This window comes from Epinephelus fuscoguttatus, linkage group LG12 (assembly GCF_011397635.1).
Source record: "Epinephelus fuscoguttatus linkage group LG12, E.fuscoguttatus.final_Chr_v1".
NCBI classification, from domain to species: domain Eukaryota; kingdom Metazoa; phylum Chordata; class Actinopteri; order Perciformes; family Serranidae; genus Epinephelus; species Epinephelus fuscoguttatus.
The window spans coordinates 30,807,328-30,825,737 of NC_064763.1; the positions used below are offsets into that span (position 1 = coordinate 30,807,328).

An 18,410-nucleotide genomic window follows, 5' to 3' on the forward strand; every position below is an offset into this window, starting at 1 on the left:
ACAAAAATGTGGTGTACTGTTTCGCTGTGTGAGTGCTGCAACACGATGCTGGCAGGTAGAGAATGGTGTCCCACCTGTTACGCTACTGGTGAGTATCCCGGTTGGGTGTGCAGCTTGGGGTGCTTTTGCCTCTTTTCACATCTGTCTTGTGTCACTTATCAGAGACATCTTATCAGAGCTTCTTCAGATTGGTGTTGGTGTGGTGGCCTCCACGTGTCCAGCAACATAACATGACAAACAAGCTATTTCCCTCTGTTTCTAGTCTTTGTGCTAAGCTAACTAGCTGTCACCTGGAGCCTTATAGTTAAAGGACAGACATAGTAGTGGTATCTCTCATCTTAACTTCTCTAACTCTCTGCCATCAGGCAAATAAGCATATTTTGTAAAATGTTGAACCTTTATGTTTAATTAGAAGGTGCACTTCTATGACGCTGAGCGATTCATTTGAAATAAAACAAAAAAAGAAGCCCTCAGCATGGGTCAAGCTCCAGAAAAGACAAGACAAGACAAGTATTTTATTAGACCTCACCTGCCTCCTAATTATAGTTTAGGGGTGTAGGTGATTTTGTAATACTGGCTTTTTAATAAAAAGTTTTAATCTCAAGCGCAAACCAAGTTTAGGATGTCATCAGAGTTGGGGTTGTTTTTTTTTTACATTGGAAAGCTCTCTTCAGAGCCAGAGAAACATCATACAGCTGTAGTCACAGGCTAAGTAGGACACCTCATGACGAGTAAACTGAACTTCATGTGCAAAATCAGTGGAGTGGCCCTTTAAAATATTTATCAGTGTGAACTGCTCACAATAAATTCCTCTGCATTTATTTCAGAAAGCAGCACAAAATCAACTTGTCATTAAAATCATCTAAGAAATGGCATAATGAACAAGACATGAGCTCCACCCCCACCCCCAGCCTTTTGCGGATGACATCCTACACCACTGAGATGTCCGTGCTGAAACCTCACAGTCAATTGAGCTGCATTGTTAATGCAAGTTAAGATAGCTGCTTTGGAAAGAAAGCACTGTTGTGTGTGCTCAGTGAGCGTATCAGTCATGTTTTTACTATGTGTAGAATCACAAATATGAGAGACTGTCAGTCTACCTGTGGTTACAGATGGCAGGAGTCACCGTCATGCAGCTGTGCTCTCACCCTGATCATGACGATAACACAGACTCTGGTTTGCTTCTTTCAACAGTAACCTTAATAGAACTACCCAATTTACATCTGCGCCATACCTGCCTGCAGTGTTTGCCTTGATTAGTGTCAGTGTGTGGTTTAGTTTTACTTTTAACTCTTACCAATCCATTTTTTGTTTCTCACATTAAGAAGATTGCAGCATATGTCATCTAGAAGGCATGTCAACAGTCTCTAAGTTTTGTATGGGTCACTCCCACACAAAACATGTTTTGCATCTGTGCATGCAGCACACGCAAACCTTACTGAAAAGAGACCTCTGCAAACAAATCGTTTTACTCATCATTAATTGTATTAATTGACAAACTGTATCTGGGATTACATGGAGCATTTATTATTATTATGATCATTATTATTTTAGATGTTTAAAATTACTGTTGTTCAGCCAGTGACTCCGATAAAGACAAGATCTGGAAGTCAAACTTACCAAACTTCATATAGATTATTACACATTTTAGCTAAACAAGGACTTTTGTCTTAAAATGTTTTTAAAAATACATATGCTAATGTTTAATGTGAAAGATCATAAGTGGTTTTATGGCATCAGTTTTGGTAGTGCCTTCATTATCAAACACACCTAAGCAACAGGTAGAACGAGTCCCGCACAACCCCACCCTCGCTGTGAAGCTCTGTTAAGCTTTGTGAAGCAGGTGTTGACACAATAACAATAAAGTGTATGGGACAGCTTCAACGGCTAAGGTACAGTGCTCTTTTATCTCACATTTATATATAAAGACGGCATCAGATCTGTGTTTTCTGGTCTAGAAATACCATCTACTGTAACACAAGAGGACAATCTGGTAGCACGTTATTTGGAAAGTCTGCCTACAGATGGTTTATAGAGTAGTTGTACCATTTCACTAGTTTATTAGTTGAGATTTAACAGTCTGTTTTGTTCTGTACATGTTAACAGATTATCTATATAGTATACGTAACAATTCATGAGCATACATATTCTCTGAATGATTTAGTTGAACTATTCACTCAACCTGTGCAGCATAGTTTGAATAAATGGTTAACATTCAAGTATGAGTTCCAAGTGAATTTTTAGGCAGAAATAATGACTTTTTATAAAGTGCTCATGCTTTGATCTGAGATTTGAAGGTCAATTAAACGGAATACTTAATAAAAATCTGTTATTGTGAGCATATGGAGGGAACTGAGGTCAGAGTAAGATGGGAAATCCTATAAGGAAGATTCTTAGTGAGGTGTCAGAATCATGGTCTACTGCACTGCTGGTATTATAGTGTATTAGTAAATGCTTGCAGGTGATGTTGTGATTGTTTGATCATAATAAAAATCTATTTTCTTTCTGACAACAGTTCATTTAAACCCAACTCTCTCAGCTGCAAACAAATTGAAAACATAAAAACATTGACACCCACTTGCCTGTAGCATTTTTGCTCATCATCATATTCGTAGTAGACTTTAGAAAATTGTTTAGGATAAATTAAGGGCCTGATAACTGATACAGAGAAATTGGGGTTAAATAAATGTGTTTGCATCCTCCTCATATCATTCGACAGGTTGAAGAATGACGTCTTCAGGGTTGGCTGTGTTGTGTCTCCTCCTCCTCCTGCACACTGGGGCACAGGGCTTTGGGATATTGCCAGGAAAGTCTCTGAATCATCTGGAAATCACAGAGAGTGCGATTTTAAATGTCACGGCGCATGTGTGCCGCGCTCTGGCCCAAGCTGAGGGGACAGACTTTACTTTTCCTGTAAGAATTCACTTCAGTTAAGATGTTTCACCAGAATTTTGCATCTGTCTTTCAGTAATGTATGATCTGACTTGTCTGTGTGTTCAGGCACAGCCTCTCACTGCAGGGGCTGTTGCTGTGGCCTGTGGCGCTCCAAAGTCGTCCAAGAGTTTCCGCCGAGCCATTATATTCATCACACTGATGAATGTGCGGGTGGACCTCCGTCATGCCCTCAATGCAAGCTTCCACTTTGATGAAGAAATGTTTGATCAGGGAAAGAAAATCATCACTGAGGGATTAAAGGTTGTCAAAGCAAGCAACACGCATGAAAACTATGAGGCGGCGAGGCAGAAATTGGGAGAGATTTTACATCCTTTACAGGTACTTATCATTAATTGTGAAAACTTTAATAAGGCTGTTTTTAACTGTTTTAAATTCAAGGGAATATTAACTCCATCCTCTTTTTTGTCCATGTGAAGGACTTCTACAGTCATAGTAACTATGTGGAACTGGGCAACAAATCCCCAAACTTCAATCTGATCAAATCAGGCAGCAGCATTGGTACCATAGCAGGTAAAGATATAGTATGATGTGACCTCTGTCTGTGTTTGACTGTGTTACCAAATGGATGACAACACTGAAGAATTTTTTTTTTTTTTACAGAAAACAAACAAACAAAAAACTTAATTGTAATGTTTTTAAACAAACTTCTTCACAGCTGAAAGCAGGGCAACATGTCGCAACTGTGTTGGAGACAACTGCACCAACAACATCTTGAAGGACATCATAACGGAGGGCATACTGACCTCTGGGTATTTTAGTGTTGTGCCTATAAACCCACACAAACCAAAAGGTTAGTGATTTAATTCTTTCAACCACTAATGCCACAGCATTTTTAAAAAAATTTTAAAACCTGTCTTATTAAAACCAACATCACAGCACCACACACAAAAAAAATCGATTTTGTTAAAGGCAGTTTAAATCAACAGCAGCCTTTCACACAACCCAGAGCAACCCAGTGTCAGATGTTCTGTAGGGTCATATCCTTTTGAGACCCGAACTTTTGTCCGGTATGCATTTTTAATTTCTCCTAGCTATTTGGGATCCATAGGATCTGATAAGTAAAAAAAAACTTAACATTGTCAACAACGTCCTTCAACAAACTGATGATAAAGTCCCAATGTCGTCAAACGAGCACTTCCTAATAAACAGCATCTTAGCTTGTTGCTGTTGCTAAAATTGGGTAAATTTGCTTGACATATCAAACAACAAACTTTATTAATCATGAATAAACAACTTTCAGCCATAACATGCTATCAGGTTTTGTACCTTGTCCACTTTTGTCTCGGCATCAGCTGCAGACTGACTCGGCAGAGATGGCTAAACATGGATAAGTGTGTTGTGCTCTTACTACCACTAAATCACACAAAAAAAGTGTCCACAAACGAGGACAAGTTAAACAGAATGAAGTATAAGGTGCAGGAAACCAAAAATGTGATGTCCTCATATGAAGACACAGAATCTCAGAAGGATATTGTGTGGAAAGTTCCTGATTTCAGCTGGAAAGCTGTACATTTTTTCTCAAATTTGCTGAAACTGTCACTATAGCCACTGCGTACTGTATCACCGCTCCATGGCCGAGGAAAGCTCAATCAGTATTTGTGAACATGAGCTGCTCTCTCTCAAAGCCAGAAACCAGAGAGGTTAGTCTCAAACTTGAGATGCCATAGAGCAGTGGTTCCCAACTGGTCCAGCACAGGGTCCAAATTTCTCCTTAGTCATTAGTTCAAGGTCCATAAAGTTCAGTACATTCAGCCTCATACTTGCGTTTGGCCATGTTGTTGAGCTAGTTTGCTGTCTCTGTCTCAAGTTGCTGTCTGTTACTCACTCTACAGTAGGAAACAGCACTTCAAAATAAATGCTCTGTACTGGAAATTTACTGTACTTAAAGATAAAGCGTGCATCACTTGCGGTTCATTCAAAATGGATAATTTTGTGGACCTACAGAATGTTTGTTTTTTTCTTTCTTATCCAAAAAGGAGATTTATTCTATCTCAGGTGTGAAACAGAAGATGTTCCCAGACATGCAGAACATTCCCCTGCTTGCTCTTTGACACCACAAATTAAAGTGTTAGCGCTCTAGTTTTTGAATTTGGGAGATAGTTGTTTATGTTAACTAATGTTTTTGCACTGTCATAGATGATCAGTATTACATGTATGAATTTTGAAATTAGGCATGGTTCCCCTTTACAGCTGCAGTAGGTAGCTTTCATAAAAAATAATTTTACTTAAACTGTCACTTTTTTTCCTGACAATACATGAGACATGTTATCTGTGAAAAAATCAGGTTCATCTGGCTCGTCCTAGTGCTCCTAAAGGCACTGCAGTAATCCATTGTGCCTGAACAAAAACAACCAATCAGAGCCAGCAGGAGTCACTGACACACATCTACCACTGCTCATGCAACTGCTATTGTGCCAACAATCGACAATGAAAAGCTTTCACTTTCACTCCTCCTGGCTCTGATTGGTTGTTTTTGTTCAGGCCTAATGGATTATTGCAGTGCCTTTAGGAGCACTAGGACGAGCCAGATGAATCTGATCATTTCACAAATTATCGGTCGAATGTACCTCTGTCAGGATATAGTGACAGTTTCAGCAAATATGGCAAAAAGTTATTTTTATAAAAGTTACCTACTGCAGCTTTAAAGAGTTGCACAGAGTGTTTATGAACGTAAAAATCAATGTAACCAGTAGTAGACTCCTCATAAAAGCCTGATATGACCAAAAGGAAGCAAATGTCAATTTATCATCTCCCTCTTATGCTATTTGCTGAAAAGGAAAATGCAGTCACGGCGGAGCAGTTGACCAAACAAGCACCATCGAACCTACAGGCGGGATCAACAAAGACAGTTTTGACGCCAGCCACGGACACCTCCACATGGAAGCTGCAAATGTGGCAATTGCTGCAACCAGTGACCTACTGGAGGACGTTCGCAGAGCTGCTGGTGACAGAGAGTTCCTCCAGTATGAAACCTTCTCTGCATGTTTCAGCTATCCACAGTAAGGAGGTGTAGAGTAGTTCATCTCTTTTTTAATCTCTCTCCATCCCTCAGGATGATGGGAATTTCCAAAGGATCCAGTAAAGCTCTTTGCTTTGTGATCGACACCACAAAAAGCATGAGTGATGACATTGCAGCGGTGAAGGAAGTCGCTAAAACTATAATCACCAATGTGGGCACAGAGAATGAGCCCGCAGTTTACATCCTTGTACCTTTCAACGATCCAGGTACAATTTTAGGACACTACAAATTTGTCAAATTATCTCTGCATGTGAAACGATGCCTGTTCTGTCAAGTTTTTTTCTTTTCCTGTCTCCACCTGAACCCCAGACGTCGGACCATTGATAAAGACTTCAGACGCAGTTACCTTCAAGGCTGTCATTGACATTCTGTCAGCAAGTGGTGGAGGAGATGACGAGGAAATGAGTCTTTCGGGGCTTCAGGTGCTGTGATGTGATGTGATGTGTGGCTGTTCCTACTTCCAACTGCCCCAAAAAGCTTGATGTGTTAACAGTTTTAACGAAAACTATTCTTGCTATTTCATTCTGACATCCTCATACAGATGGCTTTGAGCAATGCTCCTTCAAATTCTGAGATCTTCCTCTTCACGGATGCACCTGCTAAAGACAAACATCTGAAAAGCACAGTGACTGCATACATAGAGCGGACACAGTCAGTGGTGAGAGGCTAATCTAGGTGTCATTATGAACTCATTTATGGTCAGTGAAGAATTTCGCACATCTATATTGTGAGATTCTTGACATATTTTTAGCTTGTGTGGTGTTTATTAATGATTCGAATGCAATGCTGGTTTGTGTTTGTTATCATCTTGAGGAATGCTTGGAGGTGTGCACGTATCTAATTGGTCGTGGGCACACCCATCAGTGGGACAAGGATTATTTCAATGACACACACCTGAGTCTGTTTGATTTCTCTGAACCTGACAAAACATTTTAGAGCCGCAACAGTTAGTTGATTAATGAATTAGGTTAGGTTAGGATCTTTAATGTCCCCAGGGGAATAATTGTTTTCACACATCATCATCAGTCAGGTTGGTTTCAGGGCAGCATAAACAACATATAACAGATAACAGACCCTCTTCCCACATATTCCCCAGATAACAAATAACAAATAACCCTCTCCCACACATACCACAGAAAACCATATAAACATAAACATGACATAGACAGTGTACAGGGGTGAAATATTAAATCTGCATGTTTTTGTTTAGGGCTGTGATGGCTGAGGGGACAAAACTTCTTTTAATTAGCTGATTGACAGAAAATCCATCAGATGCAATTTTGATAATTTATCGACAAAATATCAAAATTGTCTTCTGTGAATGTAAGATGACTATTTTTAAATGTTGGACAAGACAAAACATTTAGAAAAGTTACTTTTGGACTCTGGGAAGGGATGGAGAGTTGTTATTTTCTGACATCTAGTCAATTAACGGTGAAAATAATCAGCAGATAATCCTGAGTTTTTTTTGTACTTTTTTGGTTACTTTATGCCTCACTTATTTGGTTGATTCCCCTAATTTCTTAACAGGTAAACTTCATGATTTCTGGCACAACAACGGTCAATCGTAGGAGACGGAGTAATGATGAAAAACCCAAGATAGCAGCGTCAGATGCTCAGCTGTACAGAAACTTGGCTCAGGCTTCAGGAGGTCTGACTATTGAAGTCTCAAAGAATGAGCTCCTTGAAGCCACCAGCGTCATAATAGACTCCTTCAGTCCCTCTCTGGTAATATCACAGATATCTCATTACTAGTTCGTTTTGTCAGTTCATAGATTTCAGCTGTGTCATCTGTTTGATGTCAATCTCTTAGGTGACCCTTCTTCAGGCATCCAGGAACCCAGGAAGGACAGAGACTTTCTCTTTTATAGTTGATGAGACAGTAACAAACGTTATAGTTTACATCACTGGACTCTCCGTCAGTTTCACTGTCATCAGTCCCACAGGTAATACTGCTCTATATGAAATCTTCTACAACACTACACTTGGCCAATACTAACGTTAAGGCGTGTATTATTTCATCATGAATATGTCATGATGTATTTTGAGTCATTACGGTATGATTGCAGAATACTGACTGTCCCTATTGTCCGCGACACCACATTTCACACAGTCTGCAGGTTTTGATGGACTTTGTTCGACTGATTTTATTTAACAAAGCAGCATTTATATCAGCTAAAATTTTCAAATTTATTATTTCAGTTGAATCTCTGTGATCACTGAAATCAATTAGTTTTATTCTTTTACTCAACAGTAGTATTTAGTACTATTTCAATAGAAAGAAGCTGCTGAGAAACAAAGCTTCCAAAAACTGTCTAAGTAAAGCATGTATTTAAAACTGGCGTAAAAACTTAAAGTGTAGTGGTATGCCATTAAAAATGACATCATGTCAAAGCATAGTGGGTCATTGAAAATGGCATAAAAAGTCATAGTATAGCATATAATTAAAAAATGGCATTAAGAGTCAAAGTATAGTGTGTCACAAAACAAATCACATAAAACTTCATACGATAGTATGTCATAAAAAACTGCACAAAAAGTCATAGTATAGTATGTGATGAAAATTACAAAAAATTCAAAGTATAATATGTCATTAATAATTTGAACATATAATAAAAAAGGTCATAGTATAGTATGACATCTAAAAAGTGATAATAAAAAAAGTCATAGTATAGAATGACATCTGAAATATGATTTGAAAAAAAGCCATCGTATACAACGACGTCCAAAATGTGGCAAAGAAGTCAAAGTATAGTATGACATCTAAAATATGATTTAAAAAAAAAAAAAGTCATAGTATAGTATGACATCTAATATATGATTAATAAAAAGCCATAGTATAGAATGATGTCCAAAATGTAACAAAAGAATCAAAGTATAGTATGGCATTCAAGATATCATAAAAAATTTATATTATAGTATGTCGTCCAAAACATCATAAAAAAGTATATAGTACGTCATATAAACGTATAGTATGAAATCCAAACCATGGTATGACAGTCTATTATAGTATGATATCCAAAATATGATAAAAAAAAAAAAATGTCGTCCAAAATACGATTAAAAATCATCGTGTAGTATGACGTCCAAAATATGATTAAAAGTCATTATGACGTCCACAATATGATAAAAAAAACAGTCATAGTATAGTATGTTGTCTAAAATATGACAAAAAGTTCATAGTATAGTATGTTGTCTAAAATATGATACAAATAGTCATAGTATAGTATGACGTCCACAATATGATAAACAATTCATAGTATAGTATGCTGTCTAAAATATGATTAAAAAGGTCATAATACAGCATGATGTCCAAAATTTGATAAAAAGGTCATAGTATAGTATGTTGCCTAAAATATGATAAAAAAAAGTCATAGTATAGTATGAGGTCCAAAATATGATGAAAAAGTCATAGGACAGCATGACGTCCAACATATGATAAAAAATTTATAGTATAGTATGACATTGAAAATATGATTAAAAAAGTCATAGTATAGTATGTTGTCTAAAATATGATTAAAAAGATCATAATACAGCATAACGTCCAAAATATGATGAAAAAGTCATAGTATAGTATGTCATCCAAAATATGATAAAAAAAAGTCATAGTATAGTATGTCATCCAAAATATGATAAAAAAGTCATAGTATAGAATAACGTCCAAAATATGATAAAAAAGTCATAGTATAGTATGACGTCCAAAATATGATAAAAAAAAGTCATAGTATAGAATGCCGTCCAAAATATGATAAAAAAGTCATAGTATAGAATAACGTCCAAAATATGATAAAAAAGTCATAGTATAGTATGACGTCCAAAATATGATAAAAAAGTCATAGTATAGTATGACGTCCAAAACATGATAAAAAAGTCATAGTATAGTATGTCAAAAATCTCATATATAATGGTGAAATTAATAAGCAACTGTATCGCAATGTCATTTAAAAAGTCATAGAATAGTTTGTCACAAAAAATGTCCTAAAAAGTAAGTGTAGTAAATTACAATTGACGTTATAAAAACGTCATTTTATAGTAGGTCAATAAAAAGTCATTATAGCAGGTCATAAAATAATCAGTCATAGTATAGTATGCCATTAAAAATAGTATTTCAGTAATGTTATAGTATAGTATGTGTTTGTCTGTCACCAAATTTATTATTGTAACTGTCTCCTACCAGCATGCTTACTCTTTTCTGTTTGAAGGTGCATCTGAGGAAAGCACCAGCTCGACGAGATCATTGATTACTTCATCACAGTCAGTGGGAAACTTTAAGACTGTGAAGCTACAAAAAATAGCTGGAACGTGGAGTATAAGAATGGTGTCAACTGATCCTTACACTCTGAAGGTGATAGGTGAGACCTCCTTTACTGATTCATTGTGGTCACAAAATAAACATCAGAGCCGTGTTAGTCTAATCACTTACCTTAGAGTGAACATTCTTCATTCAGTGCCATTACATCATTTTGGATTTCAGAGAGTGTGTTTCTCCCTTAACTTTTCATCAAAGTTACAACAATTTAAAAATCTCAAATCATCCTATACATTACTTTTTCTTTCCTGATGACTTTTTATTTGCAGGTCAGAGTCCTCTTGACTTCGTGTTTGACTTTGTGGAGCAATCACAGGGCACATTTACAGGATATGATGCTCTTGACACACGTCCCAGAGCTGGTAAAAGACACTAAAACGTGAATATGCTGATGTAACACAACATCATCAAGTCAGACATGATTCATTTTCTTTTTCTTTAAAGGTGTCAACGGTAGCTTGTTGGTGTCTTTATCGGGGAGTGACACAGCCACAGTGACGGAAGTCGCTTTGGTGGAATCGTCTGAGTCATCGGAGATTATAGGAGTCGTGGAGCCACAGGGTAGCGGAAACTTCTTAGTTCACGTTGACAGGATACCATCCGTGGAGTTTATGGTGCGGGTGAAGGGCCAGGACAATGGCTCCAGAGCTACAATAGTGTTCCAAAGGCAATCACCCACCAGTTTCAGAGCCTCAAATCTGACTATTACTGTGAGTATTACTGTGTCAGAGAAACATCATATCAAACATGAGTTTATAAAATAATGCTTCATTCCCTGTGTATTAAGGCTGATTCACAAAGCATCTTGGATCCAGCAAAACCATTCTCTGTGCCATTTTCTGTGATGACCAACGGAAAAGGGGGAAACGTCACCATCCGAGCCAACAACAACCGACGTTTTAAGTCAACATTTCCAACCAGTTTAATGCTGGAAACTGGAATGAGTGCTAATGGTACAGTGACCATCTCTGCACCTATTACCACCCCGTCTGGTACCGATGTCACCCTGACCATTGAGGTTGATGATACTGAAGATACTAACTACATCGCACTACGTTTCTCCGTCATTAACTCGGTAATACACATTCACATTTGCTAATGCAATTCTTTGCTTTGCTAGAAAGTTTCCTGGAAATGTACTTGCTTAATAATGGCACTAGAGTAAATGTACTTAGTTGTGTTTGGCTGCTGGAATTATCAAAATATTACAGACCCATAAAATAAAGCGTTACCTTCTGCCTCTTGTTGGTGAACTCACTGGTGTAAAACTGCTCTTATCTACTTTTTTTTTTCATCTTCGTAGGTGACTGATTTCACTCAGCCGACGTGTGAGCAGCTCAGCCTGCAAGCCAACTGCTCTGATAACTGCAGCTCAGCCACGTGGGAGCTCCTTGTCCAGGTGACCGATGGGGCTGAAGGGTCGGGTGTCCGCAATGTTAGCCTCAAAAAGGGAAACGGGACCATCACCACCAGCCTGGCCCCCAGCAACGAGAACATAACTCTGGTTTCCTACAATGCGTCTTGCTGTTCACCTGAAATGGAGTTGCGGGTTGTGGATCGAGTGGGTAATGTGGGCATCTGTTCATACAGTTACCTGGAAAGCTCATCAGAGGCTTTCTCTGCGTCCACCAAAGTTACTCAGTCACCTCTTCTTTGTCTAAGCATAGTAGTGTTGGGACTCTATGTGCTGGCAGAACTTGGTATCCAGTGATTCCATGCCAAAGTTACAAATAGTTAAAGCTGCATTAATCAATACTTTCATATTAGCATTGAATCAATCGACCATGTGTACTGTGAAAGGGGACACCTGAAGTGGCAAACCTAAAACTGTTTAGCTCACTAGGTTTTACTGTGCATTTACTCCATGGTGGAGTCTCACTGCTCTTATCAACACAGTTTGCAGCACACCCATGTATTGCCTTCAGTTTGCGAGACAGGATAAATGCTAAAAATTAGAAATCCTGCCCTGAGGAAAAACTTGCTGGACTCCCTAAAAACTTGTGTTGTGTGTCTGATGCACATTCTCCACGGCTGGCATTGAGTCTTATCACTTTTTGAATAAGATTTACATAACTGTATTCTAAAAAGTTGTTTATTAACTCAAACTTTACCTTAACTCCAAGATTAAGGAGATCTCCCTAACTTTAAACTAAGATGACATTTTTATTTTTTTGTGCTTATAACTTTATGAAGATAGACTTAGATTTTTTACTTCCTTGCAGATTTTCAAATGACTTGTACAATGTACATAAGTGTGAGGCCCAATATAGAGATTATTGGAAAACGTGAACAGTCTATTCTGTATGTCTTCATACTTGTATATCCTTCAATTTAGTTTGCTACTAAAACCACGCCCATCTGGGTGAAATACCAAGTTTTAAGGGAGTCCCAAAACTGGAGTCTTCACCTGTATGTGGTTACATGCCAATTGGTCCATCACACATGAAGGGTCTGGACACCCTTCACATGTAATAGACGGCAGGTGATTTCTCATCAAGACATAAAATTTAAAACGTTGCAACAACAAACAGAGGCCGCAGACATTTTTAAAAAACAGTTTTTTTTATTGTCGTCATAATGTGTCTAATGTATAATCCTTTACAGAACACAAAACGCTTTGCTTTTCACATTTTGCTACAAGTTCAACAATGTTTCTCCTGTTTCCTTTAATCACTATTTACATTTTGAAAAGTTTTCAGAGTGACTTATGTGAATAAACTGGTCAGTGATCGTCTGACACGGGGCATGAGACAAATATGTGTGTTGAGAGTGTGTATCTTTTATGGTTATGTGTGTGTCTTTCACTGTGTAGTTTGGGGAGTTTGTAGATGTATTCTACCAAAACCAAACCAGTTTTTTGTGGCATTTGATTTTTGCTACTTTTTGTATGTGTGCTTTTCTGCCAGTATTGACTTTCTCCAGACATTTAATCCAACTTGCACATGTCCCTTTTAACCTATGGCGCCCTCAGTCCACTTTGTACTCTTCTCATTCTTTATAAATCACTGAATAGGTGTGAATATATTAAAAATATTTTTGCCATAGCATTAAAGGTAAATTATGTTAAAACTGGAATGTGGATTATAAAGAATTGGCCACAAAACAATTACACTAGATATGGATGTAATTTCTTGTGTTGGACCATCAGTTTTACTTTACATCGTCCACATTCATATTCTTACACAATAGTACCTTTTAAAGGGGCAAGGGGCACTGATGGAGTATTTGTGGTTCCTTGTCATTACAAGGGAAATGTGTTTCTATAACAGTTAAATAGATATTTATTCTGAAATTTAGACCAGTTCTTCAAAAAGCGTGTTTCATGCATGTCAGTCAGTGCCATTGGTGTACTGGGAAAGCTTATTCTCCAAGTCACAGATTCTCTTCTCCTGAGTCAAAACTGTAGCCTTCAGGTTCTGAATCTCCTCCAGCAACCTCTCAAGCAAGTCATGCTGGACGGGAGAAGAGTGGAGCGAAGGGGAAAACGGGAAACAGAGGAAGAAGAAGAAAGGAAAAAAGACAGTGACAGGAAGGGGAAAATTAAGGATAAAGAAAAAAAGAGAGGAAAAACAGGTCAAGGACAGCGAACAACTAGGAGAAATAAACCAAAACAAAGAAGGGAACTTTGGGAAAAAAAGGTTGTGGGCAGGTACAAATAGGAGAGATGAACAGGAATGTTAAACAGAGACACAGATGTTCAGAAGTAACACTACATTCAGATTATGAGCTGCAAAGCTAAAGTAAGTCTGTTTAAATTTAAAAATGTGCAAGCATCAACACATTAAATGCAGCAGTAAAGCACAACACAGCTTTGGTAGTCTGCAATGTGAACACAGATGAGTATAATACTATACTGTATATGTGATGTAGTGTAACAAACAGTAGTTCACATACAGAATATATATTATGTGAGCAGGTAATAAAACACACGCCACAACCTACCGGCAGACTGTTGGTGTCCAGAGTGGACATGCTGCGTCGAGTGGTGGGTCTGGAGTCCAGCACGTTCTTCTTTGCCACTTTGAGCTCTCGGCTCTTGGGCGGCACATAGCCCTGCCTCATGGACACCAGAATTGGATCTTCGTCGCGGCCATCCAGCCACTCTTCAGCCTCCATGGGGGGCTCGGGCCCCGCCGTGTCTGGGTACAGGTCGTCCTGGAAGAGGTCCGACTGCGAAAGAGAGTTGGCGGAGTGAAAAAACAGAGACAGATGTGGTTTTGTCTTTGTCTTGGAATACACTGTACAATGGTTGTTTAAGCAGGTTGATAAAAATCATTTATTTCCGTCTGTCTTTCTGAAGGGATGAGTGGTACAGAAAATGAGAGCAGAGCAGAGAGGAGAAGAGAACCAAAGGAAACCAAAACATAAAGGAACATAAATATGACTTCAAGAGCAGATTGTGGTAATAAGAATCATTAAAAAGTCCAATATATTACAATAATACAATATGTACAATATTTCCCTCTGAAATTTGGTGGAATTAAAGTAATGAGAAGAATAAAATGGGATTTAGTAAAACAAAACAAAACCTTTTAGAATTGCACTTGAGTACAGCACTGAGTAAATGCACTTGGTTTGTCAAGTGTGATCAGGCTTACTTTTCTGGGTACTGTCATCGAGATGGGCTCACACTTCTTGTCAAGGAGCTTGAATAACCTAAGAGGACAAGATGAGACAGAGGAAAGAGACTCCATCAGTTGTGCCTTTGCTACACATCACCGTATCAGTTCACATTTGTAAGTGCAAAGCATGAGATGATTTTGAGCACTCTAAGATCAGAGGTCAGGGTTCAGTAATGATTGGAGAACAAGGGTAAGGAATCTAATAAATGGCACACCCAGAAATTTTTCATCGGGGTGACAAGACGGGTCACATAAAACTATGTCAATGTGAAAGCTTAGGAATCTCATACCAATATACTTTGGTTACTTATTTTATACTTATATATTTTTATACTTTTATATTTTACTTATGTGATGTGCATAGACTAATACTGAGTACAAGTAAAGTCGGACTCCAGTTATTTATAACAACAGATAGCTGTTAAGAGGACAGATGGTCGGCACTCTGAGCTTCATCAGTCTCATGAAACATCTGCAGCCTTCACATCCCATCAGTCTCATTTCATGAAATAATTCTGTAAGCTGTAATCTTGGGTAATGTATTCTATGATCACTATCTTACCTGGCGATCTCACATTTGGTCACGTCCACACCTCTTTTGGGCATGAAGCCCATCCCTCTCTGGGGCTCCTTACTGCTGAAGGTGCTGAGGTAGTGGACGTATGGCGGCTCATCTGTGATCTCGAAGTAACGGATACTGCTGTCCCCCTACACACACAGAAAACACACATATAAAACATGTGACATATGAAACGTGATACTGTGATTATTGAGGTACATAGTGTACATACTATAATTTACAGACTAATAAAGTGTACCTTTCCACAGAGGTAGACCATGTTTGCGTCTGCATCGTAATACGGTAACAACACTCCATTACTTGTGTCCAGCTCCAACAGTGCAATGGGCTCCTCGAAATTTGTCTGTGGAGATTAAAAACAATGAAGAAAGCCTACAGTTTGTACTGAACATGCATATAAAGACATGTATATTTCTGGGCCTTGTGATATGCATGGACAATATATGAGAATTGTTACTGGGTCCCAGAGTCCGAGCTCTCTCTGGCTCATTCTGGTGAATCCTGTGGTGAAGATGTTTCCGTCTCTGGTGAAGATAGCTCTCATTGGCCGGATCCCCTCATGTGGAGCCAGACGTTCCTGTTGGTCAGTGCAGGGGAGACATCACGACAAGAGCTATTTTTTTTTAACCTTTTAGGTGTTTATAGGAGTTGTGCATGTGGACCTCAACATCAGTGGCCTGTACATAACCACTGAATAGTTAATCTGATGATGTACAATATTAAAGCTGTGTTTTTTATATCAAAGGCATCATTCAGCAATAATATATTAGACAGTGGTGTTATTCTATTAGAATTAATCATACTGTACGGAACGCATTTATTAGTATTTCATACGCACTTACCGCAACCACCTCCCTCTTGCGGGGGTCGCAGACACGCAGACGCCTGTCCTTGCAGGTGGTGCAAAACAAGCTGCCGTTTCGGTTCCAGGCGATGCTGTAGATTAGGTCTGGGTGGTCGTCCATGGAGATGATGGGCTCCCCCGTCCCCACGTTCCAGATTATAATGAGGTTATCAGTGCCTGGGTTCAGAGCGAAAGATGAACATTTGAATGTGCTCACACTCACCAATGTTACATAAAGTCAGAAGATTATAAGACTATCAAGGAAACAAGTAGGCCTATGGGTGTGTGTGGGTGTCCTACCTGCAGTAAGTAGTACGTTGCGTGCGGTTGGGTGCCAGGTGACGATGCCGACACGTTTGGAGTGTCCCTCCAACACCACAACGGGGTCGGAGATGGGGCGGGTCAGTGAGTGATCTGGGATCTGCCACACCTGGAGAGGAGGGATGAAGGAAAATCAAGATTCTCTGTCTGATGTTACACAACAAATGTGATGTGTCCAGGAATCGCTGTGTTGTAAAATACTGTAAATTGGTAGCCTACATGAAATGTGAGCCATTTAACCCATTTAACCCTCGTGTTTGACCTTCTCCTTTATACCAATATGACCAGAAGATGTACACATGCACCTTAGAGAGAAAATCAAACAGATGAAAGTGACTATACTCACACACTATTACAGAGTGCAGCACTTCCACCTGCTTACTTTACACCTCTGCTCTACAAACTCCCACACCACAGAGGACACAGAGGATAGTGGTGAAGGCCCACATCTTTCATTTTCCCATTATACTCAGCACAAATTTACTGCTCAGTAATTCTAATTGGTTCATAAATTACCAGCAGTATACATTTCTGTTGCTTCATTGTCAAGGTGACGACCGATGACACCTACTGAACTCCACACCTGTGTGCATCTCCAGTAGGCTGCTTACTGAGGCTTTTGCTCTTAAAATGTGATCAACCCTAATTCATAATTATACAAAGCAAAAATGCAATGGCATGAGGGTTGCAGTGGTCAGTATACCATATATGAAATCAATTACACTGTTTACATTTGCTAAGCTACAGTATTGAAAAGAATTAATTGGAGGAGGACTTTTTACCTTTGTTTTACTTATTTTCAAAAGGAAGACTTTAAAAATATTAATAATTAATTAAAATTTATTAAATAATTAATCAAATAATTAAAAAAAAATCTATTGAAATATGTGTTTAAAACTGTAATATAATAAAGTGTTTGTTCAACTGTAACTAATAATAATAATAATAATAATAATAATAATGAAAATCTCAAACAGTTGCAGCCCTAAATTGTACGTTTAAATTTTTACTATTTAAAGAGATTTTGATCTGACAATCTATTAATTTTCTAATAATTTTTAGTGAGCTAGAAATGTAGAAATACTGAGTCCAAATTCCTCTTGCACAGTCAAGCCCCCTGAGAATTCACAAAAACAATACATTTTTCTAATTATTATTATTTATTTTTTTTTTTACATTCATTTAATTTTTTTTTTATCTGTTCACTTATATTTTGTGTAAATTTCTTGTCTCAAGGCAGTTTCAAAGCCTTTCCACAACAGTGAGGGATACATTTCTGGTGGAGGAAGTCCCTTTATTTTTTGCCTGAATATTGGGTCTAAGAAATATCAGAATCGCCCTTTAAAAGGACACCACTTGTTATGGTATTTATATATAACTGTAATCAACAAAACTTTGCTCATTAATGTCAGTACATTTTTTCAGCAGTTTGTTGAAGTGTCACCTTTTAATTACACACAGTAGATGATTAGTTGATCACATATGCTCAAGAAGACACACACACACACACACACACACACACACACACACACACACACACACACACACACACACTCTAATGAGCCTTTTCAGATGACACAATGATCCATCTCTGTGAACTGAAGAGAATGACATCACAGTTATGGCCTCTCTGCTCCGCTGCCAAGACTAGACAGCTGCGACTGTCCGTCTGTGTGCTGGACACATAAACAAAGTGCACACACACAAAGGCAAACACACAACCCTCGAACAGCATCCCAGCAGCTGTTGCCATAGGAGAA

The 18,410-nt window shown here is 38.3% G+C and overlaps 2 protein-coding genes across 3 annotated transcripts in view; one reads left to right on the top strand and one right to left on the bottom strand.

The window, feature by feature from the left end:
* LOC125897920 (von Willebrand factor A domain-containing protein 7-like) lies at nucleotides 1-13,038 on the top strand. 2 transcript variants are annotated; one of them, XM_049591406.1, is made up of 16 exons: nucleotides 1-88; nucleotides 2,720-2,913; nucleotides 3,001-3,273; nucleotides 3,372-3,465; nucleotides 3,611-3,745; nucleotides 5,732-5,918; nucleotides 6,008-6,180; nucleotides 6,284-6,396; nucleotides 6,516-6,632; nucleotides 7,505-7,702; nucleotides 7,788-7,920; nucleotides 10,177-10,326; nucleotides 10,553-10,645; nucleotides 10,728-10,993; nucleotides 11,071-11,358; nucleotides 11,587-13,038. In XM_049591406.1, the coding sequence occupies exons 2-16, from the start codon at nucleotides 2,728-2,730 to the stop codon at nucleotides 11,992-11,994; spliced, it is 2,814 nt and encodes a 937-aa protein (XP_049447363.1). In that variant the 5' UTR covers nucleotides 1-88; nucleotides 2,720-2,727; the 3' UTR covers nucleotides 11,995-13,038. The 2 variants fall into 2 exon arrangements, with proteins under 2 accessions (XP_049447363.1, XP_049447362.1); XM_049591405.1 differs by lacking the exon at nucleotides 1-88 and adding an exon at nucleotides 1,774-1,892.
* coro6 (coronin 6) overlaps nucleotides 12,825-18,410 on the bottom strand; it is an 18,418-nt gene continuing 12,832 nt past the window's right edge. Inside the window, exons 4-11 of the mRNA XM_049591407.1 lie at nucleotides 16,630-16,759; nucleotides 16,328-16,506; nucleotides 15,943-16,062; nucleotides 15,724-15,828; nucleotides 15,468-15,613; nucleotides 14,882-14,939; nucleotides 14,226-14,453; nucleotides 12,825-13,735 (exon numbers count right to left, since the gene is read on the bottom strand). Coding sequence (XP_049447364.1) covers nucleotides 13,613-13,735; nucleotides 14,226-14,453; nucleotides 14,882-14,939; nucleotides 15,468-15,613; nucleotides 15,724-15,828; nucleotides 15,943-16,062; nucleotides 16,328-16,506; nucleotides 16,630-16,759 — 1,089 coding nt within the window. The 3' untranslated portion in view covers nucleotides 12,825-13,612. The remainder of the gene's footprint in view (nucleotides 13,736-14,225; nucleotides 14,454-14,881; nucleotides 14,940-15,467; nucleotides 15,614-15,723; nucleotides 15,829-15,942; nucleotides 16,063-16,327; nucleotides 16,507-16,629; nucleotides 16,760-18,410) is intronic.